This window comes from Papio anubis, chromosome 8 (assembly GCF_008728515.1).
Source record: "Papio anubis isolate 15944 chromosome 8, Panubis1.0, whole genome shotgun sequence".
NCBI lineage: Eukaryota > Metazoa > Chordata > Mammalia > Primates > Cercopithecidae > Papio > Papio anubis.
The window spans coordinates 133,761,883-133,784,091 of NC_044983.1; the positions used below are offsets into that span (position 1 = coordinate 133,761,883).

The 22,209-nt window shown below is 46.2% G+C and overlaps 1 protein-coding gene across 1 annotated transcript in view; it reads right to left on the reverse strand.

Annotated features, from left to right (window-relative positions):
* Positions 1-2,287: 2,287 nt before the first annotated feature.
* COL22A1 (collagen type XXII alpha 1 chain) overlaps positions 2,288-22,209 on the reverse strand; it is a 326,761-nt gene continuing 306,839 nt past the window's right edge. Inside the window, exons 56-64 of the mRNA XM_009213647.4 lie at positions 21,543-21,596; positions 19,985-20,056; positions 18,343-18,378; positions 15,732-15,776; positions 12,740-12,919; positions 10,931-10,997; positions 8,113-8,295; positions 5,515-5,592; positions 2,288-3,489 (exon numbers count right to left, since the gene is read on the reverse strand). Coding sequence (XP_009211911.2) covers positions 3,302-3,489; positions 5,515-5,592; positions 8,113-8,295; positions 10,931-10,997; positions 12,740-12,919; positions 15,732-15,776; positions 18,343-18,378; positions 19,985-20,056; positions 21,543-21,596 — 903 coding nt within the window. The 3' untranslated portion in view covers positions 2,288-3,301. The remainder of the gene's footprint in view (positions 3,490-5,514; positions 5,593-8,112; positions 8,296-10,930; positions 10,998-12,739; positions 12,920-15,731; positions 15,777-18,342; positions 18,379-19,984; positions 20,057-21,542; positions 21,597-22,209) is intronic.

Genomic DNA, 22,209 nt, shown 5'->3' on the forward strand with positions numbered 1-22,209 from the left:
TAAAAATTAGAGAGATTGCAGTCTCAGAATGAAAGGTCATCCTTCCAATGCGACACATTTGGGTTGGTTTTCTGTCCAGCTCACACTGTTGACCTCTCGTCCCACCTGGCAAATGAACACCTCTGCCTGTGAATGTGAACTCAGTACCAGTAATTGGGAACCTCAGGCCTGTGACTGCCAGGTTTCTGACAAAGAACTGTCATCCAAAATATACAGAAAACTCTTCAGACTCAAAAATAAAAATCAGATAATTTTTTTAAATGGGCAAAATATCTGAACATAAACTTCACCAAAGAGGATATTCAAGTGGGAAATAAGTGTACGAAAATATGCTGGATATCATGCTATTAGGGGATTGCTAATGGAAGCAACAATGAGATACCACTATGCACCTATTAGAATGATCAAAATCCCAAACACTAACAGCACAAAATGCAGGTCAGAAGGTGGAGCAACAGCAACTCACCACTGATGGAAATGGAAAAGGATGCAGCTATTTGGAAGACTGATTTGGCAGTTTCTTACAAAACTAAACCTGCTCTTACCATGCGATGTAGCAATTGTGCTTCTTGGTATTTACCCAAAGGAGTTGAATAATTACATCCACACAAAAACCTGCACAGATACGTTTATAGCAGTTTTATTCATAACTGCCAAAACTTGGAAACAACCAAGATGCCCTTCAGTAGGTAAACAGATAAATCCTGAAACTTCCAGGCAATGGGATATTATTCAGCACTTAAAAAAAAAAAGGGCTATTAAGCCAAGAAAAGCCATAGAGGAACGTAAATGCAAAACACTAAGTGAAAGAAGGTAAATTGAAAAGGCTGTGTGACACCAACTAGATGACATTTTGGAAATGACAAAACTATGGAGACAATTTTAAAAAATCAGCAGTTTCCAGAGGTTAGGCGAGAAGAGGAGTATGAAGAGGCAGAGCACAGAGACTTTTTGGGGCAGTGAAACTCTTCTGTATGATCCTATAATGGCGGATAATGGCATTACAGTATCCATTCATCCAAACCCATAGAGTGTGCAACACCAAGAGTGAACCCTCATGTCAACTATGGCTGTTGGGCGATAGTGATGTGTCATTGTAGATTCATCAACTGTAACAAACGTACCGCTAGGGTGTGGGATTTGAAAGGTGGGTGGATGGGGGAGGCTGTGTGTGTGTGTGGGTGGTGGGGGGGGGGGGGCAGGGAGCACATGGAAATCTGTACCTTCCTCTTAATTTTGCTGTGAATCTAAAACTGCTCTAAAACTTAGTCTATTTCATACAACAACAATAAAAATGAAATAGAATAGTAAATGTTCGAGGGCATTGTGCTTGATGAGGTAGATACTTTATTTCAAAACCCTTGCTTTATATATGTATGCATGTACTGATCACTAAGAAATTATACCTCTTACTGTGGGTTATGGTCAAAAAATGTTAACAGTCACTGGATGAGAGTATTTCCAAGGTCCCTGGGATAGTTTCTTCAAATGAAAAAGGGTATTAGAGTAACACCTCTGCATCTTTAATGGTTGAGAGAACCAACTAAGATGGTCAATGTGAAAAAGACTGAGAGGGAGACAGTCTTATTCTGCACTGACAGGAATGGCTTCTTTTGGACCCCTGACACCCATCCAGCCCCAGAATCACCAGCAGACTGAACACAAGGAACAGGTATCAGATTTCACTTTTAAATCACCGCAATAATACTTCTCTACCCATGGAAACATCAAACTTCTTGAAATGTTTATGTTCCTGGTTTCTAAATCAATTAGAGGTATCCAGAACAGGGAATCACAAAAAGGAAGTTCTTGATAAACATCTGCTGCATTAGTCTGTAAGTGGCTAACAGCTTGGGTGAATGGACAAATGAATGGATGGATGAACTGATCAATGGATCGATCAGTCAGTCAGTCAGTCAATCTGTCAGTCAAGAACAAATGCAGGAAGAGTACATCTCTTAGACCACTGGTGAATCACTCGGCCTCTAGATGCAGTTTAACAGGACAGGTTCTGCTAAAACTTTCTGACTTGCTTCACTCCCTCTTCACTGTGATCCTGCATAAATGTGCACATCTAAATGTCTGCTTCCATATGAAGGGCAGGCTAATGAATGGCCCTGGACTAGCTCAGTCAGGCACACACATTCACTCCCTCATTCATTCACCAGGTGGGCTGAACATGTGGACTCTGTGCTACGGTTCTCGGAAAGAAAAGATACATCCCAGTGCTTGAGGAGTTCACATTCAGGTGGGCGCTGAATATAAGAAATCAGTCATCAAGAAGAACTCAGGAGAAGGAAACTTGGATTTATTGAGCACCTGTTCGCGCAGGGCAGGTCACATACACACATGAACTTGATGCCATTTATTTCAGAGACAGAGCCCTGGAGATACAAATTTCCCAGCTCTGCTCAGTGCTCTGGCCAACTGCCCACCATTAGGGAACACAAGTGGATGGTCACCACATCCACTTGTTTTATAATTAATATAATTGAAACCTACAAGAGGAACTTGAAGGGGCCTTACCCACAGTTTAGAAGACAAATCAACTCTCAAGGGCTGCCTCTTCAACATGGGTTTTCCCATCTTTGGCCAAGACATATGATCCCACAAAGCCATTGCCAACCACAGACATTATTTCATTTCTGTGAGCTCGGAGCACTGAGATGGCTGGAGTGCACCCTGAGGGCTGATTCTGTGTTCTCCAAATGCACGTCCCATCGGGAGGTGGGAACATTCCTCATGGTTGCAAATTCTTTCTCTTCCTGCTTCTTTTCCCTCTCTGGACAGTGGTAGTGTTTGTATTATTTCTCCCTGGGTGATCTCTGGACATGACTGAGAATGAAGCCCATTGACTCATTTTCTTAAAGTTTTTCTTTTGAAGAAAGAGGTAAATTTGTCAAGTGTCTGGTCAGGGTTTTGTAGCACCAAGAGTTTCCTTAAAATGGGCAGTTACACATCAGACGGGGGCTGTCAGAAGAATGAAGAAACGATCTCCTGCCCCACAAATCAAGTTTTCCCAACTTCAAAGGAGTGGGAAAGAACTCACAAAGCATCAGCATATGAAATAATAATAATAATTAGCAACAAGAATAATATTAATAATCATCTGACCGACCGGCAGCATCTGTTGGATTTAATAATTTTGAGGTCTCTCAAGAAAATAAAACAAAAAGCAAACAATAAAAGAAAGAAAAAAAAGGAACACATGGCTGAAGTCTTTCAAGACCTCTGGCTTCCCACTGGGCTCCGAGTTCAAGTTTCAGAAATCCACTGCAGTCTTCCGGCTTTCCAGAGTCCTCTAGGGGCCCTTCACATTACCTGGCCGGGCAGCAAGGCTGGCGAAGTAGGCACACTGGGAAGGGTCACACTGGCCTGGGGGACCAGGGGGTCCTGGGGGGCCAGGATGTCCAGCTGGTCCTGTCTCCCCTTGAGGGCCAGGGATCCCAGGAAGTCCATCTTTAGCATAGCCAGGTTCCCCGGGTTGACCTGGCCCAAGGAGCAAAAGAAACAGAAGGTGGTTCAAGATCCTTCTGGGAGGGGATGGGCCCTGACCTCACAGCTTCCATTCACTATGAACTCAGGACCTGAAACGTCCTCAGATGGAACATCCCCAAGGTCTGGGAGCTCTGAGCAACTAGAGTGGTCCACATAAACACAAGGTAGCAGGAGCACCTCAATATGCAGAAGGAGGGGTTGTTTTAACTATTGGACCTGGGATAGTAATCCAGGTACCACTGGAGAGAAAGAAACAAGGGTAGATTGAGACCAGGTAGGGTATACGTTTTCCACTGGAGAGTCAGATGAGAGACCTGGCCTTCTGGGTTCTTACATGGGTCTAGGGAACGTGTCTGAATGGAGAGTAGACACCAAGTCCTAATCATTAACCCTTAGCCCCAATTCACATGACCTTAGAGACACCTGGTGACATTCCATTACTCAACATCCAACTTGTCCCAAATCTCTATTTTCTCAGCTTTATCTACACATTAAATTTGAACCACATATTTGGATTACATTAAGCTATTCTGCAAAATCATGGCCAAAGACAACATCTAGGATGCAAGTAAGTGACACTTAAAATAGTCCAAAATTGAGATCCAGAAAATACTGCCTATAGACAAACTTCTGTCCCTTCACTTAGTAACATCATAACATCATATATAATCAACCTATCTTTCTTCTTAGCTTTGGGAACTTGGAAGGTCAGTGCTAAGTCTTGCGTTTAACCCTAGTAGTGACATCCCTTCTTAAGTCTTAGTAATCATCTTATCAGAAAATCTGATATAAAATAAACACAAAGTAAACTTTTCACTTAAAAAGATCGGTAGATATTTCATTAATTCTATTAATGCTTTGGTAATAGCTATTTAATCTATAATCTTGCCTAGATCAAGTTTGGAGGCCTCAGTGTTATTCATTCCTTGGGCTAAGAGCCACTGAAATGTGATAATTATCTCACTTCCACATTGGTACAGTTACTTCCTCCTTTTCAATGGTTTCTGTTCGGCCATTTACTCTTGATTTGAAATTGCCTGGTTTTAAATGTTACTCTTAATATTATAAGCTATTTGAAAATAGGTGAGCCATAAAAATAAATATTTACAATGTATTTCTAATTATCTTCTCTAAGGAAAATAATAATAAATATCCACTTTAGAAAATTTGGAAAATCATGAAGGTATAAATACTAAAATTGAAATTCTCTATAAGATCAATATTCAGATATGACCTCAGGCAAACATATAAATTAAAGTTAAATAAAACATAGAAGCCTCAACAGTCAAATTTCTTCTACCTTCTACCTATACACCTCATTTTGGAACGTGATTATTGTTGCATTGTAGAGATCTTCCAACGTGGCCACTGGGTAGCATGACCAACTTGTCCCAGTTTTCTCAAGTCATGTCTTCGTTTTAAAGCTGAAATTCCCAGGTCCCAGAAACGTCCTCAGCCCTGGGACAGCTTAACCATCCTACCACTGGCTGAGCATTTCCCAAAACATATTCTGAGAAGTGCTAAAGGGATATTAACAACTGCACAGTGAAAGAAAAAGGACTCCTCTTTCAAGTGAATTTCAAAAGTGCTAGGTTAAACAAAATAGACACATTTTAAAATGTGAGTCCTCAGCACTTACCATAGTGAATGTGCACCAGAAATGTCTGAAAGAGAAACATAGTCCCCAGCAGTTCCTGATTTAGCCCAAGTCAGTTTTTGTTTTGTTTTGTTTTGTTTGTTTTGTTTTGCTTTCTCTAGGACCATTTCATGAAATTTTAAATTCATAGGACACACTTCAACAATTCATAGAATACACTATAGTTTTCTTAGTAAGTCCAGAAGGTCGTAGTTTAGAAATATTTAATGAAACTAAGTAAGTGATCTCTGTCTCCTCCTCATCTGTAGAGCCTAACCCCTCCTCTCCACTCACTGCTGAGTCCTGGGGGGCCACGGGCAGGAGTGCTGCATCTCCAGGTAGCTCACACCCTACCCCTGAGCCTCCAGAATGAGTCATACCTGGGATGCCAGGGGGTCCCATCTCGCCTCGGAGGCCAACTCCAGGTGCACCTGGGTCACCTTTGGCTCCTCGCTCACCTGGGAAGAAAAACATGCACTTTTGATGGTGGAGACCCCCGGGGACAACAGAAACTGGACATCCCGCAACGGGATGTCCAGGTGCAACACTGGGCTGCTGCAGTGTTCCAGTCTAAATCACCCTGTGTACATACCCTCATGCCACACAGTACCCCCAATTCCCATTCACATACTCATTCACACACACACACTTCAGCACACAGTCACATTCAGAAATATGCACATGGAATCACCAAAACAAACAAACACTCCCTCCTAAAAACGCATATTTACATATGAACATTTGCTCAAGCACACATCTACCCAATTCCATACAGACATATATATATATTCAAACCATATTGACAACTGTATACATACACTCATATACACATACTGACTCATTCAGACAAATGTACACACCTACACACTCTCTCTCATATGCCATACACACAGAAGTCCACATGCATCCCCTCTTATATGCCCATGCTTCCTGTATTTCCAAGCATTGTACCTGAACTTTTATCAGGAAGAAACGGGATGATATATAAACAAATTCAACACTCACATAGGCATGTGCAGTGATAAGTAAGACACAGCTCTACTCTCAAGAAGCTTGAACTTTAATAAGAGAAATAAAATAGGGCACGAAGAACATTCTAGTATGAAACAGAATGTGCGATAAGTACCATCATAGGAATTTTAAAAACCACTCCACGCACGCAGAGGAGACAGAGTGATCCATTTCCCCTGGGAGGACACTTGAGATCATATTTGAATGAAGATGGTGGAGATGGGAGTAAACTGTCTCTCACCCTTGTTTTTTAAATCAATCACTTGTTTTGCCATATTGTTTCCAGAATATCTGCTGCATGCAATGTATTTTCTTTTGTAACCCCAATTGAAATTCTGCTGGTTCACAGGGACTTCAGACCATTCACTTTTATTGTTATAATAATTATGTTTGGTGAGTATTCTGCCACAATCTGATGTTCTCTATGCTTTAGGCTTTCTTGTTGACATTTATTTTATATATTTTGTTTTATGAAATCATATGAGTAGGACTAGAATATACAAATTTAACAAAAAGCCTTTCAAGTAGGAGAAACATTATAGGAAATGGATACACAAATTAAGAATTAGTAAGAAAATGGGAGATCAAAAGAGGACAATGTTAGAGGCATCCGTCTCCCTAACTCCAACAAGTCACTCCAGAGCAGCTAAAATGACACCACATGCTCTTTTCCCTGCCCCACACTTACTCCTAATCGCACAGGAGTGAATTATGGGCTGGTCTCCTGTCTTTTATCTTTATTTGAAATTGCCTTATTCAAAAATTATTAATTGTATAAGCTATTTGAAAGCAGGCAAGCTTTAAAAAGTAGATCAAATATTTTTTAAACAACCTTTTATAAATCATTCTACTATAAAGACACATGCACACATATGTTTATTGCAGCACTATTTACCATAGCAAAGACTTGGAACCAACCCAAATGCCCATCAATGATAGACCGGATTAAGAAAATGTGGCACATAGACACCAAGGAATACTATGAAGCCATTAAAAAGAATTGAGTTCAGATCTGTTGCAGGAACATGGATGAAGCTGGAAACCATCATGCTCAGCAAACTAACACAGGAACAGAAAACCAAACACCACATGTTCTCACTCATAAGTGGGAGCTGAACAATGAGAACACTTGGACACAGGGAGGGAAACATCACACACCGGGGCCTGTTGAGGGGTGGGGGTCAAGGGGAGGGAGAGCATTAGGACAAATACCTAAGGCATGCGGGGCTTTAAACCTAGGTGACGGTTTGATAGGTGCAGCAAACCACCATGGCACATATATACCTATGTATCAAACCTTCACATTCAGCACATGTATCCCAGAACTTGAAGTAAATTTAAAAAAAAACAAAACAAAAAAACACACTTTTATTTGTTAAAAAAATAATATTTTTAAATTTATTTTTTAATCCTTCCCCTCTCTCTCTCACATCTGTCTTCCTGCAGAGAGAGTAAGTGTTCTGACCTGTTTGCCACTGTGTGATGAGTTAAATGGTACAGCCTCCACCCTCTGAAAGAGAGACCTTCTGTTGGCTGGAGCTCTGATGTCCTGATAAGTCACTGCCTTGAGACCTGGGCAGTTAACAGCTGTTTTGTTCCAATTTTAAGGCTGGCATTTAATCTCCATTGAGATGAAATGTCTGATTCCTCAGTGCTAAACTCGGTAGGGGAAGAAGGAGGCATGTTGTTTACCTCCCTGAAACTTGAGCAGCGGAGATGGAGAGAGAACAAGAAAGTAGGAGGGAACTGATTCAATCTTCCTAGCAGAAGCATAATTTTGTAGAAATGTCAAATATGAAAGCCTCTTATGCATATGATAAAATTATATGATGCCAAAACTCTGGGTGTTACCAAGCTACAGGCAGTGAGAGTGGCATGAATAATGCATGCAGTGCCACCTCCCAGCCGTGTTCCTTCTCTACCTTCCAGAAGTACATGGAGCACATCTCCTCCAGGTCTTCACTCACCTTTTGGACCTATGGGTCCAGAGGGTCCTTCCAGACCACCCTGCCCAGGACGACCTGGCTCCCCCATGGGGCCGGCCCGACCTGGAAGCCCATCTTTTCCAGGGGGCCCTGGGGGCCCGGGTCTGCCTTGAGATGCCTTCATGTGCGCTGGGGGCATCTGGGCCAGGAGGTAGGCGAGTTTGGCTGTGGAGTAGGAAGAAGAGAGGCATTTCATGAAGAATGGATAGTGGACATAGGACAGGACGGCTACTCACTGCCAACTCAGAACCAAGGGGCCAATAATAGCTGCAGAAACAATATCGATGACACGTCACTTGGCATATATGCAGCATTTGTATGGGCACCTTCTGATTGTGGCTGGCCATGGGGTGACTTAATCAGTAGTGACCATCACTGACCCTGGAGCAGGTCTGCCTAGGCTGGGATCCCAGGACTGCCACGGCCAGCCAGGTGGCCTCGAGCAAGCTACTTGACCATTCTCAGCCTTGGTGTCCCTTTCTATGCAATGGAGACAACGAACTAGCACCTACCCCACTGGGCTGGAATGAGGATGGAGTACGTGAGATGATATACGTGAAATAGTGCCTGGCACTTGCTAAGTGCTCAGGAGATGCTGGCTGCTACCCCAGGGGCAGAACAATGGAAGCCATAGTAGCACGGACAGCAGTAGCAGTAGTAGCAATTGCAGTGGTCAGTTGGGGAAACTGACGCTGGGATGGAGGAGATGAGTGGCTTACACAAAGCTATGTTGGTCACTTTTCCTCTCCAATGTCAAATTCCTCATCTATAAGCTAAAGAGCGGGACACGATGGTCATTGGAGATCCTATACATCTAAAATGTTAATATGACAGAGCTGATTTAAAGACCCAGAGGTCCAGTGCTGGTCTGGCAGCCTTTCAATGGGACAGGGATATATGCCCATCTGGTGGCCACCAAGGGCAGTCTTTGTTTGCCATGCAGTCATAGGTAATCAGGCCCAAACTGCTATTTTGCAGACAGTGTGACCAAGACCAGAGGCTGGGAGGCTACCCAAGGCCCCCGGCGTTTGACAGGAAAACCAAGGCAGAGTCAGGCTCTTCTGACTGCCTGGCTGATCACTTCCCAGAGTACCTCCCTTCTACTCTCCTCTCACAAGGCGGCAGGAGGACAGGTGGTCCACTTCTGCAACCTGACAAACTGCTCAACTTTTCTGAGCCTTGATTCTGTCATCTTTAAAGTGGAGTGGATACTCTTTCCTCAAAGGCCTGTTTGAGAGAAACGACTTAGCCCAGCAGATTCTCTACCCAACCCAATTTGAAAGGGGTCTTGTCTCTGCTCTTGGGCTAGAGATCCCCCAAAAGCAAAGGCCATTTCTGTCACTGATGAATCCAACATTCAGAAGGTAGAACTCAGAGATCTACACACATGAGACCTCAGAACACCACCTACCCATGGTACCCACCAATCTGGTCCTTATTTCCCTCCTCTCATCACCTCCTTCTCCCACCCAGCACGCACTCATTGATGTGTGCTCCAGAAAACAGTCCTTTGCCCTCATTTCCATACAGGAAAAAGACCATGTTTTTTTTCCTGTATGGAAATGGACCGTGTTCCTCTGGACACTCCAAGAGGACAGGAAGGAGGGCCGTCTTGTTTACAGCTGTGTCCTTGCTCCCAGCACAGAATCTCGCAATGGGAGGTGCAAAATAACTGAGACATGATCATGTAAATAAACGTGCCCTCCCCTTTTGTCCTTGTGCGCCTGGAAAGTAGTTATGGATTTCTCTTCTTCGCTGCAACAAGATCTTGTGTGACTTTCTTCTCCTCTAACTTCCCATTGCAGAGGGAATGGGAATGGCTGTTGTTCAAGACAGTTTGGTGATGAAGAGCACAGAACCTTCAGTGAGGCTGCCCGGGTGCAAATCCTGGCCAGATCTTCCCAGCTCATCAACCTTAAGTTACTTAGCCCCTAATAATTCTGCTTCTAACAATTCTTAGAATAATTACGTGAGCCTCATGAGATTGTTTGGAGGCTTCTCTGGGTTAACACTTGCAAGTGCTGAGAACTTCACCTGATCTTGGCAAATGCCAACATGCTGGCATGATTACTACCATCCTCCTACTTTCCTCCCTCCCTAAGCATCTGCTACGCACAGGCACATGCTAGACCTGGGGACGTAACAATGAGTCAATGCAACAGGACTGAAAGGATTTTAGTTCCTTGAAAGCACTAGGCCTGCCTGCCCCACTCAGGGCCTTCACACATGTTGTTCCATAGACCTGGGGTTACATTTCATCTTTCAACTTGCAGCTCACATGGCCCCTCCTCTAGGACGCCTTCATTAATCCACTCCCTGGCCTCTGAACTATCTCAGGTATGTTCATCTGTCCTCTTTTAATGCCTGCTGTGAAAAATAAAATTTAAGAACTTTTATTGACTTTACTAAAATCATCTTGTCTATTTGTTTATCTACTTCCTCCTCTGGACTGTGAGTTTCATGAGGTTCATAGCAGTAAATAACCAAAATTCTTTACAGACTAGATAAGTGGCTCAATGCACAGAATAAATGATTGATCATAGCAGAGCTGTTTTTGTAGACAGTGAGCTCTCCTTCACTAGAGGTAATCAAGGGAAAGCTGAAGGACTAGTCCTAGAGAACGTATGTGTCAGATAAAGGACAGACAGTCTTCAGGGTGTTCCTCAACCCTGTTAGTCTACACTTGAGCAGCCAGTCAAGTGCTTTTCTTACTCCAGGATGCAAAAGCATTCAAGTCTGAATGAAAGGACTGCTTCCTGGGCTCTTCTCTGCAAGACCGTAACACAGTCCAGATACTCACTTTCGAGCTGCTTCCCCAGCTCTTCTTGAATAAGCCGACGCAGGGTTTCCATGGATGGAGACTCCCCCTAGGAGGGAGGGAAGGTGGAGTCATTCATCTTCCCAGTAACTTCTGCCACCTAAGAACCCGAGGACGCAGGAAGCCAGGAAGTTCGTAGGTGGTATATACCCACACAGGGAAGCACATGTTCCTAACCCAATCTTTTCCATGTCTCAAATCCCTTCCTCCCTTCTGTTATGCAGGCAGCAGCATCCCATTTTACACAGCAACCCGGACTCTGGGCTCTCCGAGCCACTGCTGTCGTTCCTTCCATATCCTTCCAGCTTATTCACTGGATTTCCTTCCTGATCAAGCCACCGTGCCCATTAATTCCACTCATACTCCCTTCTTAGCACTGGACCTGGGCGATCTGGCCCCTAATCTCTCCCTGCCAAAGTTGTGTCCACTTTTCGGACATAGCCCACAGGCTGCCTTCTATGTGAACTCGTGTGGATTTCCTCTGCCTGGCTACTTGGCCACTCTGGTTCCTGCGGTCTGGTTTTCCCTGCTTAGGTCCACTGTGGCTCTAAACAACTTTCTCACCAAGTTCTGGTGCTTGGTCCACAGAAGCTGATGAGTTTGCCAACCAGAGGAGCAAGTGTTGTCTCCAAGCTCACACAGTGGCCTGTGATTCTTAGAAGAACCTAGAGGAGTTGTCCTCAAGCTGTACAGAGCTGGTCCCTTTCTGTCTGACTGCTCAAGGGCAGTGTCTACCCCTCAAGGGCAGGGGTCTTACTGTGCTCATCTCTGTAGCCCCATACCTGGCAATGAGATAGACTCCATTTCCTTATTCTTTTATTCTGACCAAGAATCTTTTCTATTAGTCCCAGAATTCTCATCACTGCCCATAGCAGCAGGACTGGCAGAACTTGGCAAAGCTCCAAGAGGGCTTTGGAAGCCAGCTGAGTGCTCCAGCCTCTCCACTGACTTGGCCAAGAGACAGACTCTGGCTGCCTGGCGTCTTTCAGGGCAGCTGAAACCCAGGCTGACCACAGCCACCAGGAACTGACGCAACTGCAGAGCATCAGAAGTGGCAGGGACATGGAGGTCATCCAGACCTGGGCTCTGAGAAATACAAGGGTCTCCAGAAGACCATATGGGCTGCTGAGCAGGAAGGGGTGGTCACATGGACTTCCACCAGGGGAGCTCTGCGTCTATCTTTTTATAGCCCATGTATGCCTGTGTCACGAGATTGTGTAAACGAAAGTTCTGCCACTAGGATAAAGGATGTTTAAAGAAAGAAAAAAACATCACTCTAAAGAAGCCCTTATTCCCAGCTTTGGAAAAAGAGAGATGCAGGAGGAAGAAGGAGTACTCTAGGTTGGCAGATACAAGAGTGGCAAAGCCAGGCATCAAAATGGATGGTGAACCATCCCACAATGAAGTTCAGACCCCTGGGAACTGGGTGTCTTCTCAACTGCCTTTTGCACAAGGTCCTGGGCAGAAGAGTTCTACAGCCCAAGAAATGAAGTCTTAAGGATTCATTACCACTGAGGAAGAGGGTTGAACAGAAGAGGGACTATTTTTGAGTATTTCTTAAGCTAGGCACATTATTTAACTTGATCATCATAAATCAGAAGAGGATTGTTTTTCCTTTTTGCAGACAAGGAACGGCAGATTCAGAGAGGAAAGGTAGCCTGCTCCAGGTCACACCTTCAGTCACTGGAAGACTGGGATCTGTAGCCTACTGCCTCTGAAGTCCACACACTTCCCTGGCTCCCTTTAAGGCCTCGAGGAGCCCCAAGTCCAAAGCCGTACCAGCATCCTTACCCTCAGTCCTGGAAATCCCGGCTGGCCTGGAGGCCCTGGGGGTCCAGCTGGTCCGTTCTCCCCAGGTGGTCCTTGGGGACCCATCAGGCCTGTGTGGCCTTTGTGGCCTGGGATTCCAGGGTCCCCAGGCTGGCCCTTTCCACCAGGAGGTCCTTTGTCACCTTTGATCCCAGGATCTCCCTAAGGAGGCAAGAAGCATATTAGCGTGTGTCTCAGGGCTGGAAACTGTACCCCATGCGGCTGCAAAAGAGGTTCCCTCAGTCTGCCTCTTAGATCACTGAAAGGGAGACCTTGGCCCTGGGTGGCCCATGTGTGGCTTGGGGTAACAAGAGCCCCAGAATCCATCACATGCACCATCCTGATTGTACAAATGAAAACATGAGCAGCCTGGGCAAGATGTTGTGACCCCATCATTAGCAAAAATAATTTTTTAAAAAACTAGCCAGGCACAGTGGCAATTGCCTATAGTCCCAGCTACTTGGAAGGCCAAGGTGGGAAGATCGCTTGAGGCCAGGAGTTTGAGACGACAGTGAGCTATGATCATGCCACTGCACTCCAGCCTGCGTGACAGAGTGAGACTCTGTTTTTTAAAAAAGAAAGGAAAAAGAAAAAGAAAACATGCAGGGCCCAGAGACAGAAAGCCACCAGCCCATGGTCACACAGCTAGTCTATAGAGAACAGGATAAGAATGTTGATTGCAGAATTCCAATCCTATTCTTAATCCCAAGAGTACAGCTCCTTGGGCTGCCTGGAGAAGGCTGGCCCTGGCAACTGAGACTGATGGTGGAGCTGCTGACCCCTTTCTGGCCTGGTTTTGCTCTCTAGAGACAGTGGTCCTCTCTCAACAGAGGTGACTCCCTCCCAGGTCATCTCCTTCTCCTTTCTCTCAGCTCTAGGGAGTTCACAGAGGATTATCCAATGGCTTCCAACACTGCCTACGGCTCATCTCTCCCCACAGCTGACCCAGACTTGGAAGTGCTGGACCAATGATTTGGTAACTATGGCAAGCCCAGGGCAGTCCAGTCCTCCGCCTTTATGTGCTACTGTGTGTTTGACCAGCAAGTTCATATGGTTGGTTGGTCTGAAAATATGGCACCCACATTAATGGCCTCGGAGATAATGGAACTCCATTGCTGGGATGTAGCAGAGAAAGGGAGGCTCAGGGAGAAAAAGAAGAGACACCATATGGTAACTGTAAATGTGTGGCATGGCTGACAACATGACCCAGAGCCACAGAAAAGGAAAACGGTACAGTCACCACACCATCTCTAACATAGGCACTTAAATGAAAAATGCAAGGAGTGAGACAATAGATAACGTATGATATGCTCAGAGTGGGGAGGGGGTTAAATACAAGGTAAATGCACATTTATAACACACACCGCACACAATTCTGTATGCATAGACTCCCTCTGAAAAGATAAAAAGGAAAAGCACTGTGATAGACCCTGGAGACGGGTGGGGCTAAGGGGTGAGATAGAAGAGGCACATAATTTTCGTTGCATTCACTTGTCCTGCAGTTTTCACTGTTGAACAATGTACCTGTATTGCTTTTAATATTTCAACAATAACCCAAAATCAATGAATTCAAAAATAACAATTGAGCAGATCCAAAGAAGTCACTTCAGTTTTCCAGGTGTGATGCATTTCACAGGACGTTGCAATCTCTGTCAGTGATCTTGAATTCAGGGGTCTAGTAAAGTCCTGGTATTTGTACACCTGGATGCCAAGGCCCTATCTCATGTGTGGTACAGCATTTTCTATTCATTAAATGTCTCACAATCACTTTGTGGTGACAGCACTTGTCCCATATTTCAAATGTTCCCAGAGTACAAAGAAAAGGGTAGTCTAATGGCTCCCTGGCAATGTGCCATGAAAGCACTTAACAGGCAAAAGGCAAGCTCTCCGCGTATTGATTAGGTATTAAAGAAGAGATGCCATTGGTGGTCTGAGTTCCTTGGCTCTCAACCAAAATTCAAGCCTATATCCTACGCCAATAGCTCCCACGGGCGCCTGAGTCGCATTCTCGGAGGGGCAGGGGGGAACGTCAATGCCTTCTCAGCCACATGTCCCTCATGTCCCTGGCTCCATGGCTCAGGAACCAACAGCCACGGGATAGAGGAATCAAAGTCATGGGAAGGAGACAGGAGGAAGATCCAAGGGGGAGAATCCCTGAGACTCTGCCCCCACTTTTCTCACTCCTCTGGCTGTGGGAGAAGCCAGCCGGCTCCCCACCCACCCCACTTGCGAAGAAAGCCGAGATAAATTCTTTTCGGGACCATGGAAAACAAGCGGGGGTGGGCTGGGGGTGCCTGGGACGTCCGTGTCCCTGTCGTGCAACAGTGTGACAGCGTGAGGCTGACCAAACGCAGGATTGTGGGCAAACGAGACACAGAAAGCCTCCAAAGGGAGCAGCAGTCGTGAGTGTGAGAACGCGTCCGCCTTCCACAGGCTCTTCAGCAAAAAAAGAGAGAAAAAGAAGAAAAAAGAAGTCTTTTCCCCTGTTGTTTTTTGGAGAAATGAAATGTAAAGAAAGGCTTTCTGAGTATAATGCCAAGGCAATTCATTATGGGAAAATCTGTTCCCTTGTCACCTCCAGCGACAAATTTGGCTCCTGGCAAATTGGCACTTCGGGAGCCGAGCCCATCTCGGCGGGCATTCGCACATGGGGAGAAAGAAATCTGTCAATGTCTCCCAAGGCTTGCCTTTGAATCTCTAATTGTGATGATTTTAGTCCTTAAACTAATAACCAGAAAGGAAAAAAGGAAAAAAATAATAATAACATCAAGTACAAACAATTCCGGGAGGAAAAGAACCTCCCTTTGTGGGGCTGGTGATCATCCAGGAAAAAGTGAACAAAATCACGACAGGTGGCGTGATCCAGGCGGGTGTTTACTAAGTGCTTTGGACAAAGGCCAGGCTCAACATCCCGTGGCCACTGTGCAAAGGTCACGTTTGGCGTGTTCAAGGTGCCCGTGCTCTCTCCACTCACCCTTTCTCCTTTGAATCCAGGCTCTCCAGGCTTCCCAGGGACCCCCTGCAAGGAGAAAGCAAGGACAGTCATTGCCCCAGACCCTCTGCACTGGCGTCCTTGCCTCGCTGGATATTGTTCACAGTCCTGCATGCTGAGGACAAGGGATCCTCAAGAGATAAGGTCCCCCGAGGGCTCCTTTCTGATTTATGCCCTCTGATTTATGTGGGGGTGGCACACTGCGTCTTCTTTCCTTTCCTCCTGGCACTATCCACCTTTGACTGATGGCAGCAGCCCCTGGTTGGCCCCTCCAGATTCCTCCCCTACCTCTTGTGGGATAAACCCCACTCCCTTTAACATGCCCAGGAGGCCCTGCACCAATTGTCTTCAACAGGCTGTCACTGCCCTGGATGGCTCTAGTGCAAGGGACAGACAGTTCTGCCATCTCATGGCCTCTGTTCCTTGTCTTCCCTGTGCCTGCAGCATGCTCCCCACCTCCCTGTCCAGACACCTACTTCCCACCTGGCCTGCAGGTCTCCTCTTCAGGAAGCCCCCTGACCACCCAGCACTTAGAGAAGTGGCCCTCTTCTATGTTCCCACAGTCCCCACCCCCTCCTGGAGGGCAGTCATATCAGGGAACAAGGGACACAGCCCACAGTGCCCACTGCTTCTGTCACAGTCTCCACCTGGAATGTCTCTTTCCTGCCCCTTTGCCCCCAGCTCCTCTGCCATCTCCTCTGTAAAGCATTGGCTAATCCCTCTGGCCAGTGTCCATTCTCATGCATGGGTTACTTTCCTGCCAGCTGACACCTGTCTTTCTCCCCAGATATGATGACCAAGGTATGCTTGTCTGCCTGCCTCTTAGACAGCACACATCTGGAAAGCAGAGCTTGATATTGGGAAAGGAAATTCAGCCCAGGGGCTCTTGTCCCATCTCTTGGTTGATAGACTTGGTTGATAGATTGAAGAGAAGAAAGTCAAAGAGAGGACTCTTGACCTCCTCTGAGCCTGGCCATTTCAGCCCCAGAAACATTCACTACATCGCTTTCATGCAGGTGCCATGTTCAGCTCTGAGACCTACGCAGAGGACAGGGATAAGACATGATCCTCATTCTCACAGAGTTCACAGCCTGTCCACGAGGTGGAGGTGGGCATGAATTGATTCTAACACAAGGCAGACTGATTTAATTTCTGTAACATAATTATCAAAAACTGCCTCGGTATTCCTGGGTGAATCTGTAAGTTGGGAAGCACGGATCCTTGAAAGTTGGATAAAACTGAACAACAAAAAGTGGCAGGAAAGGCAATCCACATGGGTGGAAGAGTGAGGACAAAGCCTTGGATGGGAGAAGATGGAGACATATTGGGCATGGGGAAGCAGGAGGCTCCCATTCTAAGGGGAGAGCTAGATCAGATCTCGAAGACCTACGATGCCTGCTTAGCCTAGAATTTATTTGAGAAATGCAGAGAGAATTCATTTAAGCAGCAGCCCAAGTACAAGCACACGGGGCCGATGCACACTCAGAAATGGGAGCTGCAGGTATTTCCTCTTTACCTCAATCCAGACAGCAGAGGAAACAGTGATTGGGCAATGAGTGGATGATACACCCAGTGAGTGGCACCCTGTGGCTGGGGTGAGGAGCAAACACTTTCCAAGCATGAAGCTATCCGATTCAGCTTCAAGCCAGTGACCACCTCCTCGCAGTTAAGAACGTGACCCAAAGGCACAGAGTAAAAATGCATCTTCCTCATTCAAGTGGGAGGATGCAGGCTTTGAAACGGAGAAGCTAATTTCCATAGACCTACTTTCTCTACATTCAATCATTCTTCTGTTCATCTCTCATCAAATATTTTTGGTATCTAGTCTGTGCTGGTCTCCTGGGCTACAGCAGAACAGAGCAGGGTGCTAAAACCAAGCATCGTGGGGGGTCTGCTTTGCTTCAGTGTCAAGGAAAGTCGGCAAAAGGAACATTTCAGCTGAGACCTCAGGGTGAGTAGGAATAAGCATGGGAAAAGTGGGCCCTTGGAAAAGAACTTGGCGTGTCTCAGGAGCTAAGAGGCCAGTGACTGGAGCTTAGAGAAGGAGGGGAGTGGTGGGACTGCGGCAGCCTGATTCCACGGAGAGAGCAGGGGGAGGGCTGAGCTGCAGGTTGTACTGCAGTGTCTCCATATGCTTATGCTCTGCAGACCCTCTGCCTGCCGGGTGAAAGACTGTGAAGGGGCAAGACTGGACAAAGGGAGATCCATAAGGGGATCACTGCAGTGTTCAAGTGAGAGCAGGTGACAGATTAGATTAGAGTCCCAGGGGCAGAGACAGAGAGAACTGGACAAAACCAACAGGTAGTTTGAAGTCAGAGTTGACAGGATTTGTTAATAGCTTGGATGCTGAGGGATAAACAAATGAAACAGACATATCAAGATGAGGCCCCTGCACTGGCTACATAATCTGTGGGGCTCCTGGCAAAATTAAAACATGAGCCAGTTGTTCAAAAGGCATTAAGGATTTCAAAACAGTGAAGGTAGCCAGTGTTAAGGCAAGTGTGGGCCCTTCTAAGCCGAGGGCCTGAGCCTGCATAGACTGCCCATCCATGGGAAAGGGTTGCCAAGGGGTGAGTGGGCATGTGATACTTGCCTCCTTGCCTGGGACTCCTTTCTCTCCTGGTTCTCCCTGGAAAACAGAACAGAATATCAGTGGCTCTGCAGCATCAGCCCAATGTCAGTACTAAGACTGTCTTTAAAACTGGCATTTCCACTCAAGTCATGTTCCAGCAAAGACAACAATCGATGATCTATCTGGCCAAGGACATCCCAGACAGGCTCTCTGGCCAGCCTGTGCAGGGGAAAGCCAAAAATCGCCCCAGGTTAGGAAGAAGAGCCACAGGTTAAGAGCTCCTTGTCAATGGGATGGGTATGACTCCACCAGGAGGGCCTCCAGGGTATCAGTTTTACAAATAGTCCTGTTGTGGTCAGGAGGCCTCTCTCAGAAGCAGGCTCACAATGTATGAAACAAGAAGCCAATAAGACACGGGGCTCCAGGTTCAATTCTTGGCTCCTCCACTGTTTGGCTCTGTGACCTAAAACAACCTTCCTACAACTTCCATAAGCTCTCTGTGCCTCAGTGTCTTCATCTGTAAAATGAGAACAGTGGTTGCACCTGCCTCAAGGATTACTGTGAGGTATCAATGTGTTAGTTCTCCTAAAGCACACTGGGCAGCAGCAGGCATGTAGTGAGGGCTGGACAAGCACCCCATTCTTATCATGACTCAGGAGCAATTGCTGCAGGGCATCCATAGGAGTGGGTGCCTGGCTGCTCAGTGGCAGCACATTATTAACAAGGGCATGGAGAAGGAGACTTGACCTTTAGCAAGGGAGTGCATAGGCCCATGTAAAAATCAGTGAATGGGACCATGCAAAGCCTGGGCAGCATGGTAGAAAAGGGTAAGAGGGGCTACCACCTCCAACAGGCTGGGCTTGGCTGGCAGTGGGGCATGCAGAGGGGTCAGAATTCAATTGGAGAGAATGTACAAGAACATGGGCAAGCTCTCTACTCTGGCATGTTGCATGCAAGCCTCATTCATCAGGTCAGCAGTCCAAGCAGTGGACTGCAATATGCAAATGACACCAGAGGGCTCCACTTGGAAATGTTTGAATCCCTTAGCATCTCTCTGTCCAGAAACTTGGCAAAGATTACCTTACAGCTTCCCCCTAACTTAAGCCATCAAGAGACCTTGACTCAAGGATGAGCTGGAGCGCAAACCTACCACGTGGCTTTGAGTAAATCACCTACGTGTTCTGACCCAATGGCTCAAACTTGCTCACCTTTACAATTATTTCCAAGCATCCTTCAAGTTCTAGGATCCTGATCAACACCATTGTCCCACCACATGCATTATTACAATGGTTTGTATTTACTGAGCACCTGCAATGGTCAGGAACCATTGCTGATCCCTTTATATGAATGATTTCATTTAATCCTCAGAAGTAGATGCTGTCATTATCCTCATTTGAATAATGAGACAGCTAAAGCATAAGAGGTTACAACACTTTCCTAAGATCTCGTGATTAAGGAGTGATGGCACTGAGATTCCCATGCAGGTGTGACCTCGGGGCACTCCACTGTCTCATAAACTGTGATGCAACTTTGACTCCACACCAGGTCACCATGGCCTGAGCAGACAGAACTGAAGACATAGGAGGTGGCAGGGAAGGTACTGCACGTGAACGTTACAACCTGGAGCCAGGTATCTTGGGTTCCATTGGGGTTCTCTGCTTACCGGAGGCCCACGGGGACCCAGGAAGCCAGGAAGTCCTGGGCTGCCATTTTCCCCTTTGCTTCCTTTCTGGCCCTGCAAAGAGAAAACTGAGAATTAATTCCTCAAGGTCATGTACCAACTCAAGCAGATTCGGAAACCTTGTGACCACTCTGAAATCAAAAGGCCTGAGACATCCACTCAACACACAAATCCTCCCATGATGGAGGGGCATGGGTTAGAAAAAGACACAGGGTCTTGGGACTCCTGGTAGTGCTGTCATAGGAGGGGAAGAAGATGAGAAGTCTCCCTGTAGACAGCCGAGGGTCTTTCCGTTCGAAGCAACTAAAACAAACTGGGACAGGTATTTAACAAAGACCCTGAGATGTGCGGAGCTCTCCAAGGAGTGCTCTAGTGAGATGGCATACCACTGCCCATGAGGTGGCCAAAGCTCACTTGGTAGAATCATATTTTGGGAAAGGACTTCGGGAATCTTTCAGCTTCAACTTTTCTGGGGAGCCATCATGCATGGGTCAGTACTTCCAGGATCAACTCTGCACCAGGGGAGGTGATGGGTCCAGTTTCATGACCCAACCCCACCTCCTCTGTTCTGTCTCACCAGCAGCAACAGGTCTCACACCATAGCCCCTGAGGGAGGTCACTATGTTTGCTAGGAAGTTGGATTCCTTTTGCATAGCTGTCCCTAGTCCAACAAGAAGAGGGTCTCTGCTAGGGTAATCAAATGCCCAGTTTGCCTGGAACCAGTAGGTTTCCCAGGATGCAGGATTTTCCAACTGGGAAAGTTCCTCACAAACTGAGATGCACTGGTCACTGCAGTATCCGAAGTACCAAGGCCTGGTCAGCCCATTGTCCAATACTATTGACATTTGACTCACACCTTGCAGGTGGCCTTCTGAGTCAGGCGGCCAATTTTAGCAACTAAAAATACAAGACGACTAGATTGGAAGGAGACTAGTGGCCAGAGCTTTTCTCATCCAATCCTAGAACCCATTAAGGAACCATCTTCCCCACCATGTCTCCCCACCTACCAGGACTGAACCCCAAATCTTGTATTTGCTATCTAGCTGACCAGGACTCTGCCAATTGGTACGCACCCTCTCTCTATTACCTGCCCATTGAGCTCTCTCTGCTACCTACCTGTTGATCCTTTTGGTCTCCCACCTCCGTCCCTACCTCCATTTCCATGCTGCACACTTTGTCATTCGAGGTGGTAAGGGTTGCTCGATCTGACCTTGTCCTCACACCCTCTGGAAACATCAAACTTCTACCCTACAACCTCGTTAAACATTTTTTTAAAAAATATTTGTTTGGGTGCCTATGGATGTAGACCATAGATGCCTAAGGTTATAGTCAACAAAGAGCCAAGAGTATGATCATATGTACTTTAAACCTTAAAAAAGGGCCCCATGGAGCTTCTTACCTCCAACTTATTTCTACCACTCAAACCCGTATTTCCCCACTGACGCTTCTAGGGACAGAGGCTGGACAATCTGTAATGTGAGCCACAAGCCCTTTCAAAGCTCACCCCAATGCCATCACATAGCAGCCAAAGAGAACTCACGGGGGTTCCTGAAGGGCCAGGCTCTCCTGGAGATCCCGGTGATCCATTCTTGCCCTGGTGGAAGAAACAGGGATAATCATCCTGCCAGGGCATCAAAGAGCAGGACGTGGAACAAAGAGATAGACTGATGCACAGGACTTGGTTTTATACAGAATCTGTTACTCTAGCCAGTGTGGCTCTCAGTCAACCACTTCATATTCAGAGGATGTTTCTCAACTTCTAAAAGGAACTGTAATATTTAATTCATAATATTGTTGTGAAATTAAATGAGTCCGTGGGCATGAAAAAGTCTAGCCTGGTGAGTGGTGCCCACAGCTGAGGCACAGTAAATAATTATGACCACATTCACTTATTCATCTATTCATCCTTCCATTCAGTTGCTATGCTGAAGAACAAGCAAACCATCTAACACAACCCAGCTTACACGCAATTGCTCACACTGCCACAGTGCTGGTCTCAGCTTAGGGAGCATGTCCATGCCCTTATCTCCTTGGACTCCCCGACTGAGAAGATCATTATACTCTCATTTAAAATAGGTAGATACTGAGGCACAGAGAAGAAAAACGGCCTGTGCAGAGTCATGCAGCTACAAAATGGAAGGTCCATTCACTCCAGATTCCAGGACTGAGGTTTCCAAGTCTAATTCTCTCTAACTTCACAGAGATAT